The 18304-nt window shown below is 43.0% G+C and overlaps 1 protein-coding gene across 2 annotated transcripts in view; it reads left to right on the top strand.

Annotated features, from left to right (window-relative positions):
• Positions 1–17618, top strand: part of MAPK4 (mitogen-activated protein kinase 4) — a 129542-nt gene extending 111924 nt beyond the window's left edge. The window contains exons 3-6 of one of the 2 annotated variants that reach the window (XM_056544238.1): positions 6463–6607; positions 13041–13202; positions 14950–15151; positions 16511–17618. In XM_056544238.1, the coding sequence (XP_056400213.1) occupies positions 6463–6607; positions 13041–13202; positions 14950–15151; positions 16511–17198 (1197 nt within the window). In that variant the 3' untranslated portion in view covers positions 17199–17618. Of the gene's footprint in view, positions 1–6462; positions 6608–10509; positions 12316–13040; positions 13203–14949; positions 15152–16510 lie in introns of those variants that run through there. The other variant, XM_056544246.1, reaches the window with a different exon arrangement.
• The last annotated feature ends 686 nt before the right edge of the window (positions 17619–18304 follow it).

Consider the following 18304-nt stretch of genomic DNA (forward strand, 5'->3'; position numbering starts at 1 on the left):
GGCCGTCCGGATTATAATATATTGGAGGAGGGAACGGAATAGCCCCTCCACTGAATGACTAGAAGGCACATGGCAAAAGCGATTTCTTGTGTTATATAAGGCATTCTTAATCACTGTTTACATGTAAAAGGCCTGGATTGCAAACTGATAGATACATTGTAGCAAACTTACTTAGAGATTTGTACAGATGCTGATATATTTAGCTCACAGAGCATTGTCTAGACTGGATACAATTGTCTCCACTTCTTAGCTGAGAGCAGGACTAGCTATGTACAATGTATCAGTCTGGGGTCCAGGCTGTTGAGCTCACAGAGTATTGTCTAGACTGGATACAATTGTATCCACTTCTCAGCTGAGAGCAGGACTAGCTATGTACAATGTATCAGTCTGGTGTCCAGGCTGTTTAGCTCACAGAGCATTGTCTAGACTGGATACAATTGTCTCCACTTCTCAGCTGAGAGCAGGACTAGTTATGTACAATGTATCAGTCTGGAGTCCAGGTTGTTTAGCTCACAGAGTATTGTCTAGACTGGATACAATTGTCTCCACTTTTCAGCTGGGAGCAGGGCTAGCTATGTACAATGTATCAGTCTGGGGTCCAGGCTGTTTAGCTCACAGAGCATTGTCTAGACTGGATACAGTTGTCTCCACTTCTCAGCTGAGAGCAGGACTAGTTATGTACAATGTATCAGTCTGGGGTCCAGGCTGTTTAGCTCACAGAGCATTGTCTAGACTGGATACAATTGTCTCCACTTCTCAGCTGGGAGCAGGACTAGTTATGTACAATGTATCAGTCTGGGGTCCAGGCTGTTTAGCTCACAGAGCATTGTCTAGACTGGATTCAATTGTCTCCACTTCTCAGCTGGGAGCAGGACTAGCTATGTACAATGTATCAGTCTGGAGTCCAGGCTGTTTAGCTCACAGAGCATTGTCTAGACTGGATACAATTGTCTCCACCTCTCAGCTGGGAGCAGGACTAGCTATGTACAGTGTATCAGTCTGGAGTCCAGGTTGTTTAGCTCACAGAGTATTGTCTAGACTGGATACAATTGTCTCCACTTTTCAGCTGGGAGCAGGACTAGTTATGTACAATGTATCAGTCTGGAGTCCAGGTTGTTTAGCTCACAGAGCATTATCTAGACTGGATACAATTGTCTCCACCTCTCAGCTGGGAGCAGGACTAGCTATGTACAATGTATCAGTCTGGAGTCCAGGCTGTTTAGCTCACAGAGCATTGTCTAGACTGGATACAATTGTCTCCACCTCTCAGCTGGGAGCAGGACTAGCTATGTACAATGTATCAGTCTGGAGTCCAGGCTGTTGGGCTCACAGAGTATTGTCTAGACTGGATACAATTGTCTCCACTTCTTAGCCTAGAGCAGGACTAGCTATGTACAATGTATCAGTCTGGGGTCCAGGATGTTTAGCTCACAGAGCATTGTCTAGACTGGATACAATTGTCTCCACTTCTTAGCTGAGAGCAGGACTAGCTATGTACAATGTATCAGTCTGGGGTCCAGGATGTTTAGCTCACAGAGCATTGTCTAGACTGGATACAATTGTCTCCACTTCTCAGCTGAGAGCAGGACTAGCTATGTACAATGTATCAGTCTGGAGTCCAGGCTGTTTAGCTCACAGAGCATTGTCTAGACTGGATACAATTGTCTCCACTTCTCAGCTGAGCGCAGGACTAGCTATGTACAATGTATCAGTCTGGAGTCCAGGATGTTTAGCTCACAGAGCATTGTCTAGACAGGATACAATTATATACACTTCTCAGCTGAGAGCAGGACTAGCTATGTACAATGTATCAGTCTGGAGTCCAGGCTGTTGAGCTCATGGAATGCTGGGAAAGGTCAGAGACAGCAGTAAAGTAAAAGACTTGAACTCAAGCACTTCTGGGTGTGGGCCCTGTGCATAAAAACAGGACAAAGTGTCGCACAGGACATAGAAGCAAATTACAGAGTATTATAACTTGAAATCATGGGCACAAAGGATGAAAAAGAAAAATCCTTGAGTACCCCTTTATAGGGCTACTCCCGTGGAAATTTTTTTTTTAAATCAACTGGTGCCAGAAAGTTACACAGATTTGTAAATTACTTCTATTAAAAAAATCTTAATCCTTCCAATATATTTTATGGGCTGTATACTACAGAGGAAATGCTTTTCTTTTTGGATTTCTCTTCTGTCGTGACCACAGTGCTCTCTGCTGACCTCTGCTGTCCATTTTAGGAACTGTCCAGTGCAGCATATGTTTGCTATGGGGATTTTCTCCTGTTCTAGACAGTTCCAAAAATGGACAGCAGAGAGCACTGTGGTCGTGACATCGGAGAAATCCAAAAAGAAAAGAATTTCCTCTGTAGTATACAGCCCCTAAAAAGTACTGAAAGGATTAAGATTTTTTAATAGAAGTCATTTACAAATATAGAAATATGGATGCGTAGCTCTACAACATAAAATGTACGAGGTTAACTGGATACCTCTCACCCAAAAGAGGAAAAAAGGGAATTGAATCAAGGAAAATAAAATATACCAGTCCTCAGTGCACTAACTCATCAAAGAGTTATATGGTATCAGTCTGGGAAATGCCAAGAAAAGAATTCAATACAATATACCAAAAATTGAAAATTTATTAATGTACCTCAATATATAAGATATAAATGTCAGATGACAATAAAATATCATTTTAAAATATTGATGTTAATAATGTGCCAAACGTGGGGCCCCACGTTGGCACCTGAATATGCTAAACGGATACCACCATATGACGTGATAAAACCAATATGTAAATATGGTCACTATTCACACCAGGAATAGAAAAAACGCACAATGGCTCAAATAAAGCCTATGGAAAAAATTGTAACCCCTATAACGGGGTGAATTGTCCTACAATACAAGGAACAACCTGTAAAAAGTGGTGTAAGTTACACCACTGAAGAAGGGGTGTTAACTTGTCATACCCCAAAACGCGTCTGGTGCTGCATTTGGAAGCCGGATTCCACTGAACCATATTCACATTTAGCACCCATCCTGGTGCGTTTTTTACCCGCTAATATCTATGAGGACTTATTGCCATTGATACCTCAGGAATGAAAGAATTGCCTTATATCCACCTGGGATTGCTGACCATATGCTGATCATTTGCTGAATAATATTATTGGAAAAGTTAAGAGACTTTAACATCTGCTCAAACTAAACGTCCATTACAAAACAGTCAGCTGACCTGCAATCAGCTGACTGCTGACGTCAGGCGCCGCCGAGACACACGCTGACCGGCCGAACACCGCTATCCTCGCAGCTCGCTGAGGGAGACATGGCCGCACATCGCCACCCCAGCTTGAGCGTTACACAGTCAACCAGATCGTAGGAGCGGTGAGTGGCACGAAAGTGCCGACAATCCATTTACAGCTATTACGCTTTATACCAACATAGCTATAATACAGCAATCCTAGAGAACACAGCATACGGAAACATTGATACAGTTTACCATCCTTAAAGGAGTAGTCCAGTGGTGATTCAGTGGTTTACAACTTATCCCCTATCTTAAGGATAGGGGATAAGTTGCAGATCGCGGGGGGTCCGACCCCTGGGGCCCCCCGCGATCTCCTGTGCGGAGCCCCGACAGCCCGCGGGAAGGGGGCGTGTCGACCTCCGCATGAAGCGGCGGCCGACACGCCCCCTCAATACAACTCTATGGCAGAGCCGAAGTGCTGCCTTCGGCAATCTCCGGCTCTGCCATAGAGATGTATTGAGGGGGCGTGTCGGCCGCCGCCTCGTGCGGGGGTCGACACCCGCTATCTCGGCGGAGAGCCGGGGCCCCGTACAGAGAGATCGCAGGGGGCCCCAGCGGTCGGACCCCCCGCGATCTCAAACTTATCCCCTATCCTTAGGATAGGGGATAAGTTTTTCACCACTGGACTACCCCTTTAAGTGGATACAATTGGCAAAAAAAGAAAGACTGCTTGATTATATGCGCGACATATGAAAATGGCCACTATTCACACAAGATTATATCAGGACTGCGATATATTCATTTACAGGTTATTACTAGAAAGCACAACTATTTGCTATCATCAGCGTCTTCTCTTGTATTTATTTGCATTTTATTTACAGGTTGTTACACTATATCTTATTTGTAGGCTTTATTTTCAATTACAGGTTGTTCCTTGTATTGTAGGACAATTCACCCCGTTATAGGGGTTACAATTTTTTCCATAGGCTTTATTTGAGCCATTGTGCGTTTTTCTATTCCTGGTGTGAATAGTGACCATATTTACATATTGGTTTTATCACGTCATATGGTGGTATCCGTTTAGCATATTCAGGTGCCAACGTGGGGCCCCACGTTTGGCACATTATTAACATCAATATTTTAAAATGATATTTTATTGTCATCTGACATTTATATCTTATATATTGAGGTACATTAATACATTTTCAATTTTTGGTATATTGTATTGAATTCTTTTCTTGGCATTTCCCAGACTGATACCATATAACTCTTTGATGAGTTAGTGCACTGAGGACTGGTATATTTTATTTTCCTTGATTCATTTACAAATATGTTTAACTTTCTGGCACCAGTTGATTTAATGAAAATGTTTTCCACGGGAGTACCCCTTTAATTATGCTGTGCAGCTCATCCATGGTGTAAAATGGATATACCTGTCACATTGCCCTACAATTTTATGTTCTGCAAGTAAAAAGCAAAAGTGGATTTAAAAAAATAATCTATAAATATCATACCACGCGTTTTGTTTTCACTATGAAATCCACACTAGAGGACACAGAAAAACATTATCCTAATGTGATAACGCTCGGCTGCTCTTGTGCAGCGTCTGATTCAGCAGAGCTAATGATAACAGGGAGCCCGGCGCTTGGATCGGTTCCCAGATAATGCGTTCCAATTGCGCGGCGTGTCGGAGAGACGGAGATTAGAACAATAGAAATATCTAATCTATTAAGGATGCTGTCACCACAACAGGAATGTTAACACTCTCTATTATGGACTGGTCACATGTTTAACCATTGGTGATTTGTGGATATGAAATGGATAAAATTGGGGATTGGGGGAAAAGAATTGCACTGTTATGGTCTATTCACATGGCGGAATTTCCACCTCAAATTAAAGCCCATAAAATTCTATGGGATTCTGCACTCCCATTCACACTGCTGAATTTCCGCTTGCGGAATTCCGCTAGCGGAATTCCGCAAACAGAAATTCAGCAGTGCGAATGGGTGTGAGAAATAGCCCAGCTCTGGTCCTGCCTCCTAAATTGTAGAGAATAGGAAATAGCTGCACACCATGGAGGGGGCTCTTGGGGATTTAACACTAGCAGTGGGAACACCTAACCATCTTGTCACCACTCTTAAAGGAGTACTCCGCCCCTAGACATCTTATCCCCTATCCAAAGGATAGGGGATAAGATGTTGATCGCGGGGGTCCCGCCGCTGGGGACCCCCATGATTTCCCTGCTGCATCCGGCGTTTGTTTATAGCAGAGGCTTGTGACGTCACGGCCATATGCATTACTATGATCTTAGGGTCAGATTACACCCTACGTTACATAGTTTATAGAGGAACTAGATTGAATTTCAATAAGGGTGACATCAGGGCCGGTTCTGCCTATAGGCAAAATAGGCTGCCGCCTATAGCGCCCTCTTGATGGGGGCACCGCTCTGCCCGCTGCAAGAAAGTTAGTAGCTAACCAGCATCCAAAGCACCCGCTGCTCATCCGAAGCACCCACCCAGCCAGGACCACTGTAGCACAACACCCCCCTCCCCTCCCGATATCATAATAATCTGCATTCTTCAGTCTGCTGGAGGAGTGCGGTGCCATCTCTGAGGCCAGACAGGCAGGTCAGGTCCGTCCAGCATCCTGACATCACGTGCACCTCCATACATCCACCCCATGAGGAGGAGGTTTGTTACACTGTGTCACCCCAGTAGTAAGGTGGGAAGTGTCAAAGGGCGGAATCAATGGGGGGGCAAGGGGTGGCAAAAATCCTTGCACCAGCCCTGGGTGACAACCATGAAACCTAAGCCAAAATGTCATCAATTTTATTTGATTCAATGCTGGAAGAGATATAACAATAAAAACAATAAATGGAATAAATGAAAAAACAAAAATGTTGCAACAGTTCTTTGCTCTTATGGGAGCTGCCATTGTATTCTGGATTGCAAATAGAAACGGAGATTTTTTATTTTATTTCTTCCTCCTTACAAGCCCCAGATCAGACCTCTCTTTAGCTGTAAGGCATCTGGCTGCAGTTGGAGCCCTTCCCCATGGCTCTGTCTGCTCGGTACGCCAGACCTCCTAGTACAGTATAGTGGTCACCATTGTTATCTGCGAGATTTCTATAGGAACAGGGAAAACTTTACTTATACATCAATGGAACCAAGCAAAGTAATAAGTGAATATCGGAGTTACCCTTTAAATATTCGTATCCCTTTTTCTTTCAGGGTTATCTATCAGAAGGACTAGTCACTAAGTGGTATCGATCTCCTCGCCTTCTCCTCTCACCTAACAACTATACCAAAGCCATTGATATGTGGGCGGCCGGGTGCATACTAGCAGAAATGCTAACAGGGCGGATGCTTTTTGCAGGTGAGTAAATGTATATAGATATATGTGGGGTGCGTGGGGTTCGGGACATGTTTGGTGTAAAAGTTATAGTACAGGACTGGGGTGTGAAAGTCAGAAATAGAGTTGTGCATATTGTCATTAGTATAGGTGTGCGATGAGGGTTGTAGTATCATGTGGCAGGAGTAGTGCAATCCTGGATCACCATGACGATTCCCACAAACCACCATTTCAAGCAGTAATCTGTACACAAGGCCCTGGTAAATAAAACCTCTAAAGTCAGGGTTAATAGAGAACAACTCTGTACTAGGGGTATTCCAGGAAAAAAACTATTTTTTTTATATCAACTGGCTCCAGAAAGTTAAACAGATTTGTAAATGACTTCTATTAAAAAATCTTAATCCTTTCAATAATTATCAGCTGCTGAAGTTGAGTTGGTGTTTTCTGCCTGACAACAGTGCTCTCTGCTGACATCTCTGCTTGTCTCGGGAACTGCACAGAGTAGAAGAGGTTTGCTATGGGGATTTGCTTCTAAACTGGGCGGTTCCCGAGACACGTGTCATCAGAGAGCACTTAGACAGAAATTAACAACTCAACTTCAGCAGCCCATAAGTACTGAAAGGATTAAGATTTTTTAATAAAAGTAATAGTTAATATATATATATATATATATATAAAAAAAAGTTTTTTCCTGGATAACCCCTTTAATAATACTTTGGAATACTTCAGATATTTAGTACAGTACCTTGATCACTTTGTGTCTCTGGACTTTTATTCCAATAAATGGGACTTTCTTTGCAATAATCCATCGCTGGCTTCTCTTCTATTCTCTGGATTATTGGTGCTGCCATACACCTGCCGTGCGGTGGGCAGGAAATCTGCGGGGAGCCGGCGCTGGGAGCTCTTGACGTCATAGCCCCGCCCCCTCATGACATCACGCCCTGCCACCCCAATGCAAGTCTATGGGAGGGGGCGTGACAACCGTCACGCCCCCTCCCATAGACTTGCATTGAGGGGGCGGGGCGTGACACCATGAGGGGGCGGTGCTATGATGTCACAAGCTCCCAGTGCCGCCTTCAGCGTTCAGGACAGTTTGTTCCAAACGCTGAGCAGCGGAGTACCCCTTTAAAGGGGTTATCCGGGAAAAAACACTTTTTGATATAATCAACTGGCTTCAGAAAGTTAAAGGGGTACTCCGGAGGAAAACATTTTTTTTAAATCAACTGTTGCCAGAAAGTTAAACAGATTTGTAAATTACTTCTATTAAATAATCTTAATCCTTTCAGTACTTATGAGCTTCTAAAGTTAAGGTTGTTCTTTTCTGTCTAAGTCCTCTCTGATGACACCTGGTGTTCATGACGCCAGTGTGGTTTTAGGGTTCCGGAACACCACACGCCTGGATTCTCCGCTATCCCAGTTGCTAGTAGTGAAAAGAGAGTCCACAACCAGTTATGGTCAAACGGAGGCTTTACTAAGTATAAGAAAGATTGAATTATCTTCACAGCTAAGGCCAGAATTCCCAGAGAGGTGGCCAGGACCCAGAAGGACCTCGCAGCTTGCTGGACCAATTTACTTGTAATTAACTTGACTTGACTATATGCAGAACTTGATTAGATTCAGTAACAGCAGACATAGACTTGCGACTTACTGGAATGACTGTAGCTTTTGGGTTCTTCCAGATGCTGTTCCATCTCGGTATGTGGTACTACCATAACTCCCGGGCAGCAGTCTCGCTGTCTTGGAGTTATACTTGACTCTGATCTGTCTTTCACTCCACATATTCAGTCTCTTTCACGTTCTTGTCACCTGCATCTCAAAAACATTTCAAGAATCCGCCCGTTTCTCACTACTGAAACTGCTAAAATTCTCATTATTGCTTTGATTCACTCCCGCCTCGACTACTGTAACTCTTTACTAATAGGCCTTCCTTTCTCCAAACTCTCTCCTCTCCAGTCCATCCTTAATGCCGCAGCCAGACTCATCTTCCTCTCCAGCCGCTACACCGACGCCTCCTCCCTGTGCCAGTCACTACACTGGTTACCAATTCAGTCCAGAATACAGTACAAAATCCTCAGTCTCACACACAAAGCTCTCCACAATGCTGCACCTCTCTACATCTCCTCTCTCATCTCCATCTACCATCCTACACGTTCTCTCCGATCTGCTAATGACCTCACACTAACATCTTCTATAATCCGAACTTCTCACTCCCGTCTCCAAGACTTCACTCGTGCTGCACCGGTTCTCTGGAATGCTATCCCTCAATCCCTCAGACTCAACAACAACATCCATAGTTTCAAACGTGGCCTAAAAACACATCTCTTCAGACAGGCCTATAACAGTCTCTAATTGGCCCCAACATATCCCCAACATATCCCCAACATATCCCCAACATATCCCCAACATATCCCCAACATATCCCCAACATATCCCCAACATATCCCCAACATATCCCCAACATATCCCCAACATATCCCCAACATATCCCCAACATATCCCCAACCCTCTTGTTTGAATAGTTATTGTGTAATATTATGTCTGATACCTGTCTTTGTTTGTACCCCATAATTGTAAGCGCTGCGGAATCTGTAGGCGCTATATAAATAAATTATTATTATAATTATTATTATCACTTGCACTGAGATGCCTGTACTTGCTGGTTCTCAGTAAAGGAAGAGAGCGAATTGTAATGGCCACCCCTTTATATAGTGGGGGGGGGGGCTGGACTAAAGCCCATTGGTCAAGCCGCGGGTCATAGGTTAAGCTGGTGGTCTCTGGGAGTATATGTGACAACAAATCATGTGACTGCATAACAAAACATGTGACAGACTTACACAGGCCCTTGAGACCTCCCACAGGTCCTCTGTACTATCTATACATTAGGAAACTGTTTAGGCATTAAAGTAATATACACAACATTCTGGAAACAACAAGGGGAAACCTTGCAGGGGAGCCCCCAGGTCACTGAGGGTCTCAACCTGACAGGGCCTAAGGGTAGTACAGGACCATGTCCTGTACTGGGACATCACACCAACATTACCAAAAATACCAGTATACAAGGGACAAATAATACCGAAACACCATGACCACTACCACCACAGAATGACTAATACCCCCACACTGCTATTAAATAATCCACTATACAAAGACCAATATTTCCCCCGTACAGTGACCATATACAGGTAGACCAAGGTTTCTCCATCCCCCCCTCCCCTTTGGTAGGTGTCTTCACCTGCCCCCCCCCTTTAGGTATGTAGGGGGCTTTCCCCCCCCCCCCCCCTTCCCTCTTTTAGATAGATAGGTGGCCTCTCTATCTCCCCTTAGGTAGGCAGGTAGAACAGCCTCCCAAGTGCCCCAGCCCCCTCCCTCTCCCTATATAAGCTATGTGGTAGATTGTAAAAATGTGAAAATATAACAAAATAAAAAAACTAGAGATCATGGGGACTTTATCCTTGTCATTGGAGGAAGGTGGTTGTATGTTTCTTTGATTTGAGGCACTGTCGGTAGGAGGGTAGCTATAGGGGATGCAGAGGTAGCAGTCGCACCGGGGCCCTGAAGCCTAAGGGGCCCCCAAAGCACATCTGCCCCATAAGAGAACAGTATAATAATTGGCACTTGGGGCCCTGTTGCAGATTTTGCTTAGGGGCCCAGAATCTGCAAGTTACGCCCCTAACTGTGGGTTTAGGATAAATACAGTGCGTGGGAGATAGCATTTAGCTAGAGTGTCCCTTTAAAAATATATTTCTACAGTTGGGTGTGGATGTGATTTGATCTCTATCTTTGAAGTTAATTTGCCTTCTCTGCAGATCTAAGCACCTACCGCAGTGAGATTGTTAGATAAGCCCGGTGTAACTTACTTTCCTAATTGCAGTGTAACGCATCGATTGCCACCGCAGGATAATGAAGTCCCACGTGTCTCATTACAGGCTGAGAAAAGGGAAAGCAGCAACATGGATGTGAAGTTTTATACTTATACTCTTCAGTGATGCTAAAACCAGACATCATGAAATACTTAACCCTCAAGTGACAGCCAATTGGTGGTTTGACTTATGTCCACTGCAAAATGAAGGGCAGGAGATTCTCCTATTATTTGCTGTTTACTGTAAAAGATTAAAAACAGAGAAAACTTATTATTAACCAAATCAATAGCAACAGCTGCATCTAAGCAGTCAGACAGAAGGAAGGGCATTGTTTGGACGAATTGTGTTGCCTCCTTCAGTGTAGGGTACCGTAGATAGTATGTACAGGAGCAGGGACTCCTGTCAAAGGCAGGAGTTCCTGCTCCTGTGCACTGAGGGGCCCAGAGATAAGCATCTGTGGTGGCCCAGTACAGGAGTTGCACCCCTGTACCCTTGCTGCCTGGTCCGGCAGACTCCATACAGTGACCCCTGGGCCCCCCTGCACTGGTGTTCTACCTACTCCCTTAAATGCCTATGTTATACCATATGATGTACATAAAATGTGTTATAGCTTTAAGACCTGTTGTCATATGATTGTAACCCAGTGAGGTACCAGTGACCATGTGACCTATGGGACCCCTCCTAGTCTCCCCCATATAAGCCCTGGGTGGAGCTAGCTCATTCTCTTATTCTCTTGTATGCTGAGTTGCAGCCACGGATTCTCAAGTCCATTGCCCTACAGGTCAAGTCAATGCCTGGTAAGCTACAGAAGGGGTGAAGTCAGTCATAGTCTGCCATAGTCAAGTCAGTCCAAGTCATCCTGTCTCAAATCAGCGTCAGCATCCAAATTGTCCATGTCCACTATAAGTTCCAGCAAGCCCTAAGGTCTCTGAAGTCACTGGTCACCTCCTTGGGCCTAGCCAAGCTGTATAGACTGCTACACCTGTCTGACTCAGTAAAGCAGCCATTGTTCCGTAACTTGGCGTCTGAGTCATCATTTGCCCCCGTGTCTAGCCCAGGATCCAACGGTATACCTTCGGGTGGTATAGAAGATAAACTTCGCCCTGGCGTCACGAACACAACGGGTTAATGCCATCTGCCCCTAGGGTAATTCCATCTGCCCTGATCACACCCTCACCACACATCGATACACATAGAAGTAAAGAATGTGATAGTTTGTATATTGTTGGTTAGAACTGATGTGGCCCTTATATGTACCAAACATGTATTATATCAGGGGCCACATTAAAGCTTCTTCTGTATGCAATAATTTTAATCTGTTTTTGTCTAAGCGCTCACTCACACTACAAAAACTGTGCCCAGAATTTTGTGTTATCGCCATAGATGAAAATGTATTTCTGAGCGGTCTCTGCCGAAAGAGTGAACATTTTTATTCAGGGTCAGGGACAGGGAAACTCCATGGCGGGGCGTCTGCGGGGGATATTCCGTAGTGTGAAAGGTGCAGCAGAATCCAATTGGAAACTATAGGAGGCTGCTATACTGTATTTTCTGCAGCAGAATTCCACTCAGAAAATACGTAGTGTGAATGGGCCCTAAGGCTCTACAAAGGAGTGGGACATATATTGTATTGTTCTTTTATTCTTTTCTTTTCCCCTCGGAATGGCACCATGTTGGTATTAAAAAATGCCATGTCCATTAAATGCCATTAAAAGATGACATAGTTTGGTCACAGTGTGGTAGCACAGGATGCGCCAAAGGTGCCCTGGGACCTGAAGCTTGTGACAACATTAATGTCATATTATTAATTGTAAAGCAGTTTATAGATGTTATATACCACAGTTCTTGCATTACCTTTTATATAGCGCTATTAAAGGGGTATTCCAGGAGAAAAAAATATTTTTTTACATCAACCAGTTCCAGAAAGTTAAACAGATTTGTAAATTACTTTTATTTAAAAAATCTTAATTCTTCCAGCAGTAATCAGCTGCTGAAGTTAAGTTGTTCTTTTCTGTCTGACACCTCTGCTTGTCTCAGGAGCTGTCCAGAGTAGGAGCAAATCCCCATAGCAGTTCCTTCGGACAGTTCCTGAGACAAACAGAGGTGTCAGCAGAGAGTTCTGTGGTCAGACAGAAAAGAACATTTCAACTTCAGCAGCTGATAACTACTGGAAAGATTAAGATGTATTAATAGAAGTAATGTATGAATCTGTTTAACTTTCAGGAGCCAGTTGAGATATATATTTAAAGTTTTTTCTGGGAATTCCCCTTTAAGTTGATCACTGGATGTTGGTATTATTTGGACACTACATGGTGCTACATTGTATTTGCAGTGTATAACATTGTTATTATTGTGTGGCCAATGCCTGGTATTTTTATCTGGGCTTCATACTGTATGGCACTTATAATTATACCGTACATGGTATGGGGGGAGGATAATGGAAGTTACGGCACAAGGCATTAGCTAACATAAGGATATCACTGGCACTAGAAACCACCTTGGTGCCGATCGGAGATCTCCGTAACCATAAAACAGAGATACTGTGGAATAATATCCAAGGCTCCTATTGGTCAATGACTAAATATTTTCTGTGAATGTAGGAAATCACGAACTGGAGCAAATGCAACTGATTTTGGACACAATCCCCGTCATTCACACGGAAGACAAGGAAGAGCTGCTGAAAGTCATGCCTTCATTTGTCAACTCCAACTGGCAAGTCAAAAGGCCTCTGAGGAAACTTCTGCCTGAAATGAACCTGGAAGGTGGGTCCAGCTGGTTAGCAGGTCAACATACTCTAGATCAGTGGTCTCAAACTTTGCCCCCCCCCCCCCCCCGATGTTGCAAAACGTCAATTCCCAGAATGCCCGGACAGCCAACGGCTGTCCGGGCATGCTGGGAGTTGACGGTTTGCAACATCTAAAGGGTCACAGTTTGAGACCGCTTGGTTGAGACTTGACACCTTAAAAGGGTACTCCGGTCGAGTTTCAAATAAAGTAATGTTCTTCCAAAAAGAATAATATAATGCTGTCGACCAATAGTATGTTTGTAATTAGTACACTGATAGGGATTATAGTTAAAGGGGTACTCCGGTAAAAAAAAACTTTTTTTTTTAAAGGGGGGTTCTCCGGTGCTTAAACATCTTATCCCCTGCTGGCGTGTGAAGTCACGCTCCGCCCGCCCTGTAGTCGCCGGTAATCAGTCCCGGAGCGAACACGCTCCGGGGACTGATTACAAACGGGGTGCCGCGTGCATGATCCCGGGGGTCCCCAGCGGCGGGACTCCCGCGATCAGGCATCTTATCCCCTATCCTTTGGATAGGGGATAAGATGTTTAAGCACCGGAGAACCCCTTTAAATCAACTGGTGCCAGAAGTTAAACAGATTTGTAAATGACTTCTATTAAAAAAATCTTTACCCTTCCAGTACTTTTTAGCAGCTGTATGATACAGAGGAAATGTTCTTCTTATTGAATTTCTTTTTTGTCTTGTCCACAGTGCTCTGAGAGGCTGACACCTCTGTCCATGTCAGGAACTGTCCAGAGCAGCATATGTTTGCAATGGGGATTTTCTCCTCCTCTGGACAGTTCCTGATACGGGCATCAGGTGTCAGCAGAGAGCACTGTGGACAAGACAAAAAAAAGTAAAGATTTTCCTCTGTAGTATTCAGCAGCTAAAAAGTACAGGAAGGATAAAAGATTTCTTAATAGAAGTCATTTACAAATCTGTTTAACTTTCTGGCACCAGTTGATTTAAAAAAAAAAATTATACCGGAGTACCCCTTTAACTATAATCCCTATCAGCGTTCTAATTTCAAACATACTATTGGTCGACAGCATTATATTATTCTTTTTGGAAGAATATTACTGTATTTGAAACTCCTTGTAAGGTTGAGGAGCCCTGTTAATTCAAGTGGATTAACCCTTTAAAGAAACGAGAAACATTTTTACTGTTATAAACATCCACTCCTTTTGGTAACAATGGAATAGCCGTCCTGTAAAAGCGGAAGCCCCCAAAAGTTACAAAATTGCGTTCTTCAATTTTGTCGCACAATGATTATTTTTTTGTTTCCACATAGATTTTTGGGTAAAATGACTGATGTCATTACAAAGTAGAACTGGTGGTGCAAAAAATAAGCCATCATATGGATTTTTAGGTGCAAAATTGAAAGGGTTATGAATTTTTAAAGATAAGGAGGAAAAATGGAAACTATTTCATATAAGATAGGGATAGGTATAAGACTATCCTTCATATAAGATAGGGATAGGTATAAGGCTATCCTTCATATAAGATAGAGATAGGTATAATGCTATCCTTCATATAAGATAGGGATAGGCATAAGACTATCCTTCATATAAGATAGAGATGGGTATAAGGCTATCCTTCATATAAGATAGGGCCAGGGACTATTCATAGTATTCAGAATATTGGGCAGACTAGATGGGCCAAATGGTTCTTATCTGCCAACACATTCTATGTTTATATATAAGCATTGTTTATTTTCTCATCCTAAGCCATCGATTTTTTGGAGAAGATTTTGACGTTTAACCCAATGGACCGGCTGACAGCTGAAGCCGCTCTACAGCACCCATATATGTCACCGTATTCCTGTCCGGAGGATGAGCCACTGTCCCTGCACCCCTTCCGCATTGAGGATGAAATCGATGATATTTTACTAATGGAAGCCAGTCATAGCCAGTTATCCAACTGGGACAGGTAGGACTTGGACCTTTTCCATATTTAGCAGATTAGAAGATCTGCAGTAGTTAAGTCACTGCTCTGTTTCATGGACATCACAGTGATCGTTGATGTCGGTCATTTACTGAGCGTGGCGGGTGCTTATAGCAGTTCTCACTCCCTGTCTATGGCTAAGGCTGCTTTCACACTGTGTAATTGCTCCGTTACAAACGCCCCTTATTGTAACGGAGTATAACGGGCAAAGAGGATCCCATTCACTTGAATAAGATTCCTCTAACGTCAGTTATAACTCCCATTATTGCGGCCGAAGGTAGCGGGAGAAAAAGATGGCGCAGGCACAAATTTTTCTCCCGCTATCTTCATAACAGCTGTCACACTACCGTGAAGCAAATGGTAGTGAAGCAAACGGTAGAGGAGCCTAACACAGCTTCTGCACTCGCTTTATAGACTCGATGTACAATGCTGTGTACATGTACGCCGTTATGTTCTAATGAAGCAATGTACATGTATGTTGCATGTCCTTTAGGGGTTAATGAAGCACTCACATAATGAGAATAATGTGGAAGCTCTTGTGTAGGTTTTGTGTATGCTATTATAGTTGACGTACAATCTATGGATTGTCTCACAAATTGAGAATATCAGACACAGCCGCACATCACAATTTAAACTCACAGTAGTTAGTATACATTTTGATCAAGCTGTAGCTCACCTTACCTTGTGCTCCCTGCCAGCAGACTGGGAGAAGCTTGGTATTAACCCTTATGCAGTCTCCAGCCTAATGGGCAGTGTTCTGAAACCAAGGCAAAAAGTGAAGGGGAAAGGCACAGTTAAATAAAAAAAAAAAAACCTATACCTACCCTCCATGCTCTCAGGAGAGTAAGGGGGTGTCGGTTCCAGCTGCAATCACTTTCTTGTGCCAGTGTTGGCACAAGAACCTTTACACTCAGACGGGACATCACTTTGGTCACTACACTGCTAAACTGGCTGAGCGGGAAGGTCCTTGTGCCGACATGGACACAAGGGAGTGCAGCACAGTGGGGATCAACACCGAGACAGCGGTGGCAACAGGGGAGCAAGGAGGATAAGTATAGGGTTTTTTTCTATTGAAATCACCATAAGCACAGTTAGAGTAAAAAATATCTCCAGAAGATGCCTCTAACAGGGTATTTTCTTGAGGCTCTTATGGTGATATGTTGTTTGTTGAGAGTACAGAAGTAGAACTTCAACTACTAGACTACTAGAACTAGCTAAACTAGACATGTGTGTTCCCTAATAATAAAAAAAGTTAAAATAAAATAAAATATTTACAGATAGATACTGTAGATAGATCTGGAAGCAAAATGTTATTTATCTCTATTAATACCTTTTTTTTTGTAGATATCAAGTGAGTTTATCTTCAGACATGGACTGGAGACAAGATCAGAGCCATGGTATGAGTGATGTACAGCGTGATCCCCGTGCAGGGTCAGGATCACAAACAGAAGAAGTTCAGGTTGACCCTCGAAAATACTCTCAAAGTAGCTCCGAAAGGTTCCTAGAACAGTCCCACTCCTCAATGGACCGGGTTTTTGAGGGAGATTGTGGAAGATCTTGCGAGTATAAAATAGGGTCTCCATCCTATCTAGATAAATTATTATGGAGAGACAACAAACCCCACCACTATTCAGAACCTAAACTCATTTTAGATCTTTCCAACTGGAAAAAAACCACAATCCCACCCACGGAGAACCTTGCACCGGAAGAAGAGCCAAACCTCTTTTTGGAAATTGCTCAGTGGGTCAAGAGCACCCAGGTAGGTCTTGAATGTCCAGCGAGCCCTGTTTCCCATACACAGGAGGACAATGAACAATGCCAGCCATGTCCTCCTCATCACACACCAAGCGATATCTCCAATGATGCAAAATCTTCTTTCGATCTGGACGTTTTTATTACCAGGGCTCTAAAATTATGTACCAGTCAGGAAGAAATGGCAGACAACAAACTCAACGACATCAATGGGGCTTGTATTTCTGAACATCCGAATGATATAGCTCAGAAGAAAGTATTTCATAAGGACAGGTGGTAGGACGTGTGGTTGGATCATAGTATGGGATTAATTCCAATAAGTATTTATGATAATTTGCAGACAGTATGATGGAAAATTCTACCAAGCACATTTTACAAGCCAAGATATTGCAGCATGTATCAATATTACGGTGCAACCTAAAAAGACGCCTGAAACATCTCAGATAAAATTCGAGATTGAGGGCAGTCAGATTATTTTTCTGTATTCGTATACAGTTGATGTAGCCTCATTACATAGCAAAAATGTTAATGCCTTTTATTTAAAGGCTCGCAAAAATCACTGCTCAATATTTGATGCCTTACAGTAATACTTGATGAAAGGAGATTAATTGATTTTTCTGGTGCAGATAGAATTGATCATAGTTTTCCTTTTACAACTTTAAAGGGGTACTCTGCCCACAGACATCTTATCCCCTATCTAAAGGATAGGAGATAAGATGTTTAATCGTGGGGGTCCCACCACTGGGCCCCCACGCGATCTCCGTGCAGAACCCGTGCCACACCCGGCATTCTAGACCTGGCATACTATTAAGAATGCCGGGTGTGGTACGGGTTCTGCACGGAGATCGCTGGGGTCCCAGTGGTGGGGCCCCTGCAATCAGACATCTTATTCCCTATGCTTTCGATAGGGGATAAGATACCTGTGGGCGGAGTACCCCTTTAACTTTCTTTGCCCTTGGGTTCTTGCATATCATTAATGATAATTTTGCTGACTAAAATGTAACAAAAACCTATTTCGCAGTATGTAAGAATTTATAAAAATTAAGTGTTCACAATTTAAAGCAAATTTTAATGTTTTTTGGTTCATTATTTTACCAAAATGTTTGTAAACTTAAAAAAAAAAATTATCCAAACTGAATAAAGTAGAATTGAGAAAAAAAATGCTAAAAACAATATATACAGTAACATATAATATAAGAGCTCATGTGGATTGTATATTTGCAGCATGAAGAAATATTATACTAAATATGGATAATTTGCCAACATCATTGATAACTAGATAATATATTACAGATTATTTCTTTTCTGGGTGTTAATATAACATCTAATATGTGGTATTTTGAAAATGATTTGTGAACGCTAAACATTAACAGGGTACAATTTTTT

The sequence above is a fragment of the Hyla sarda genome, chromosome 1 (assembly GCF_029499605.1).
Source record: "Hyla sarda isolate aHylSar1 chromosome 1, aHylSar1.hap1, whole genome shotgun sequence".
NCBI lineage: Eukaryota > Metazoa > Chordata > Amphibia > Anura > Hylidae > Hyla > Hyla sarda.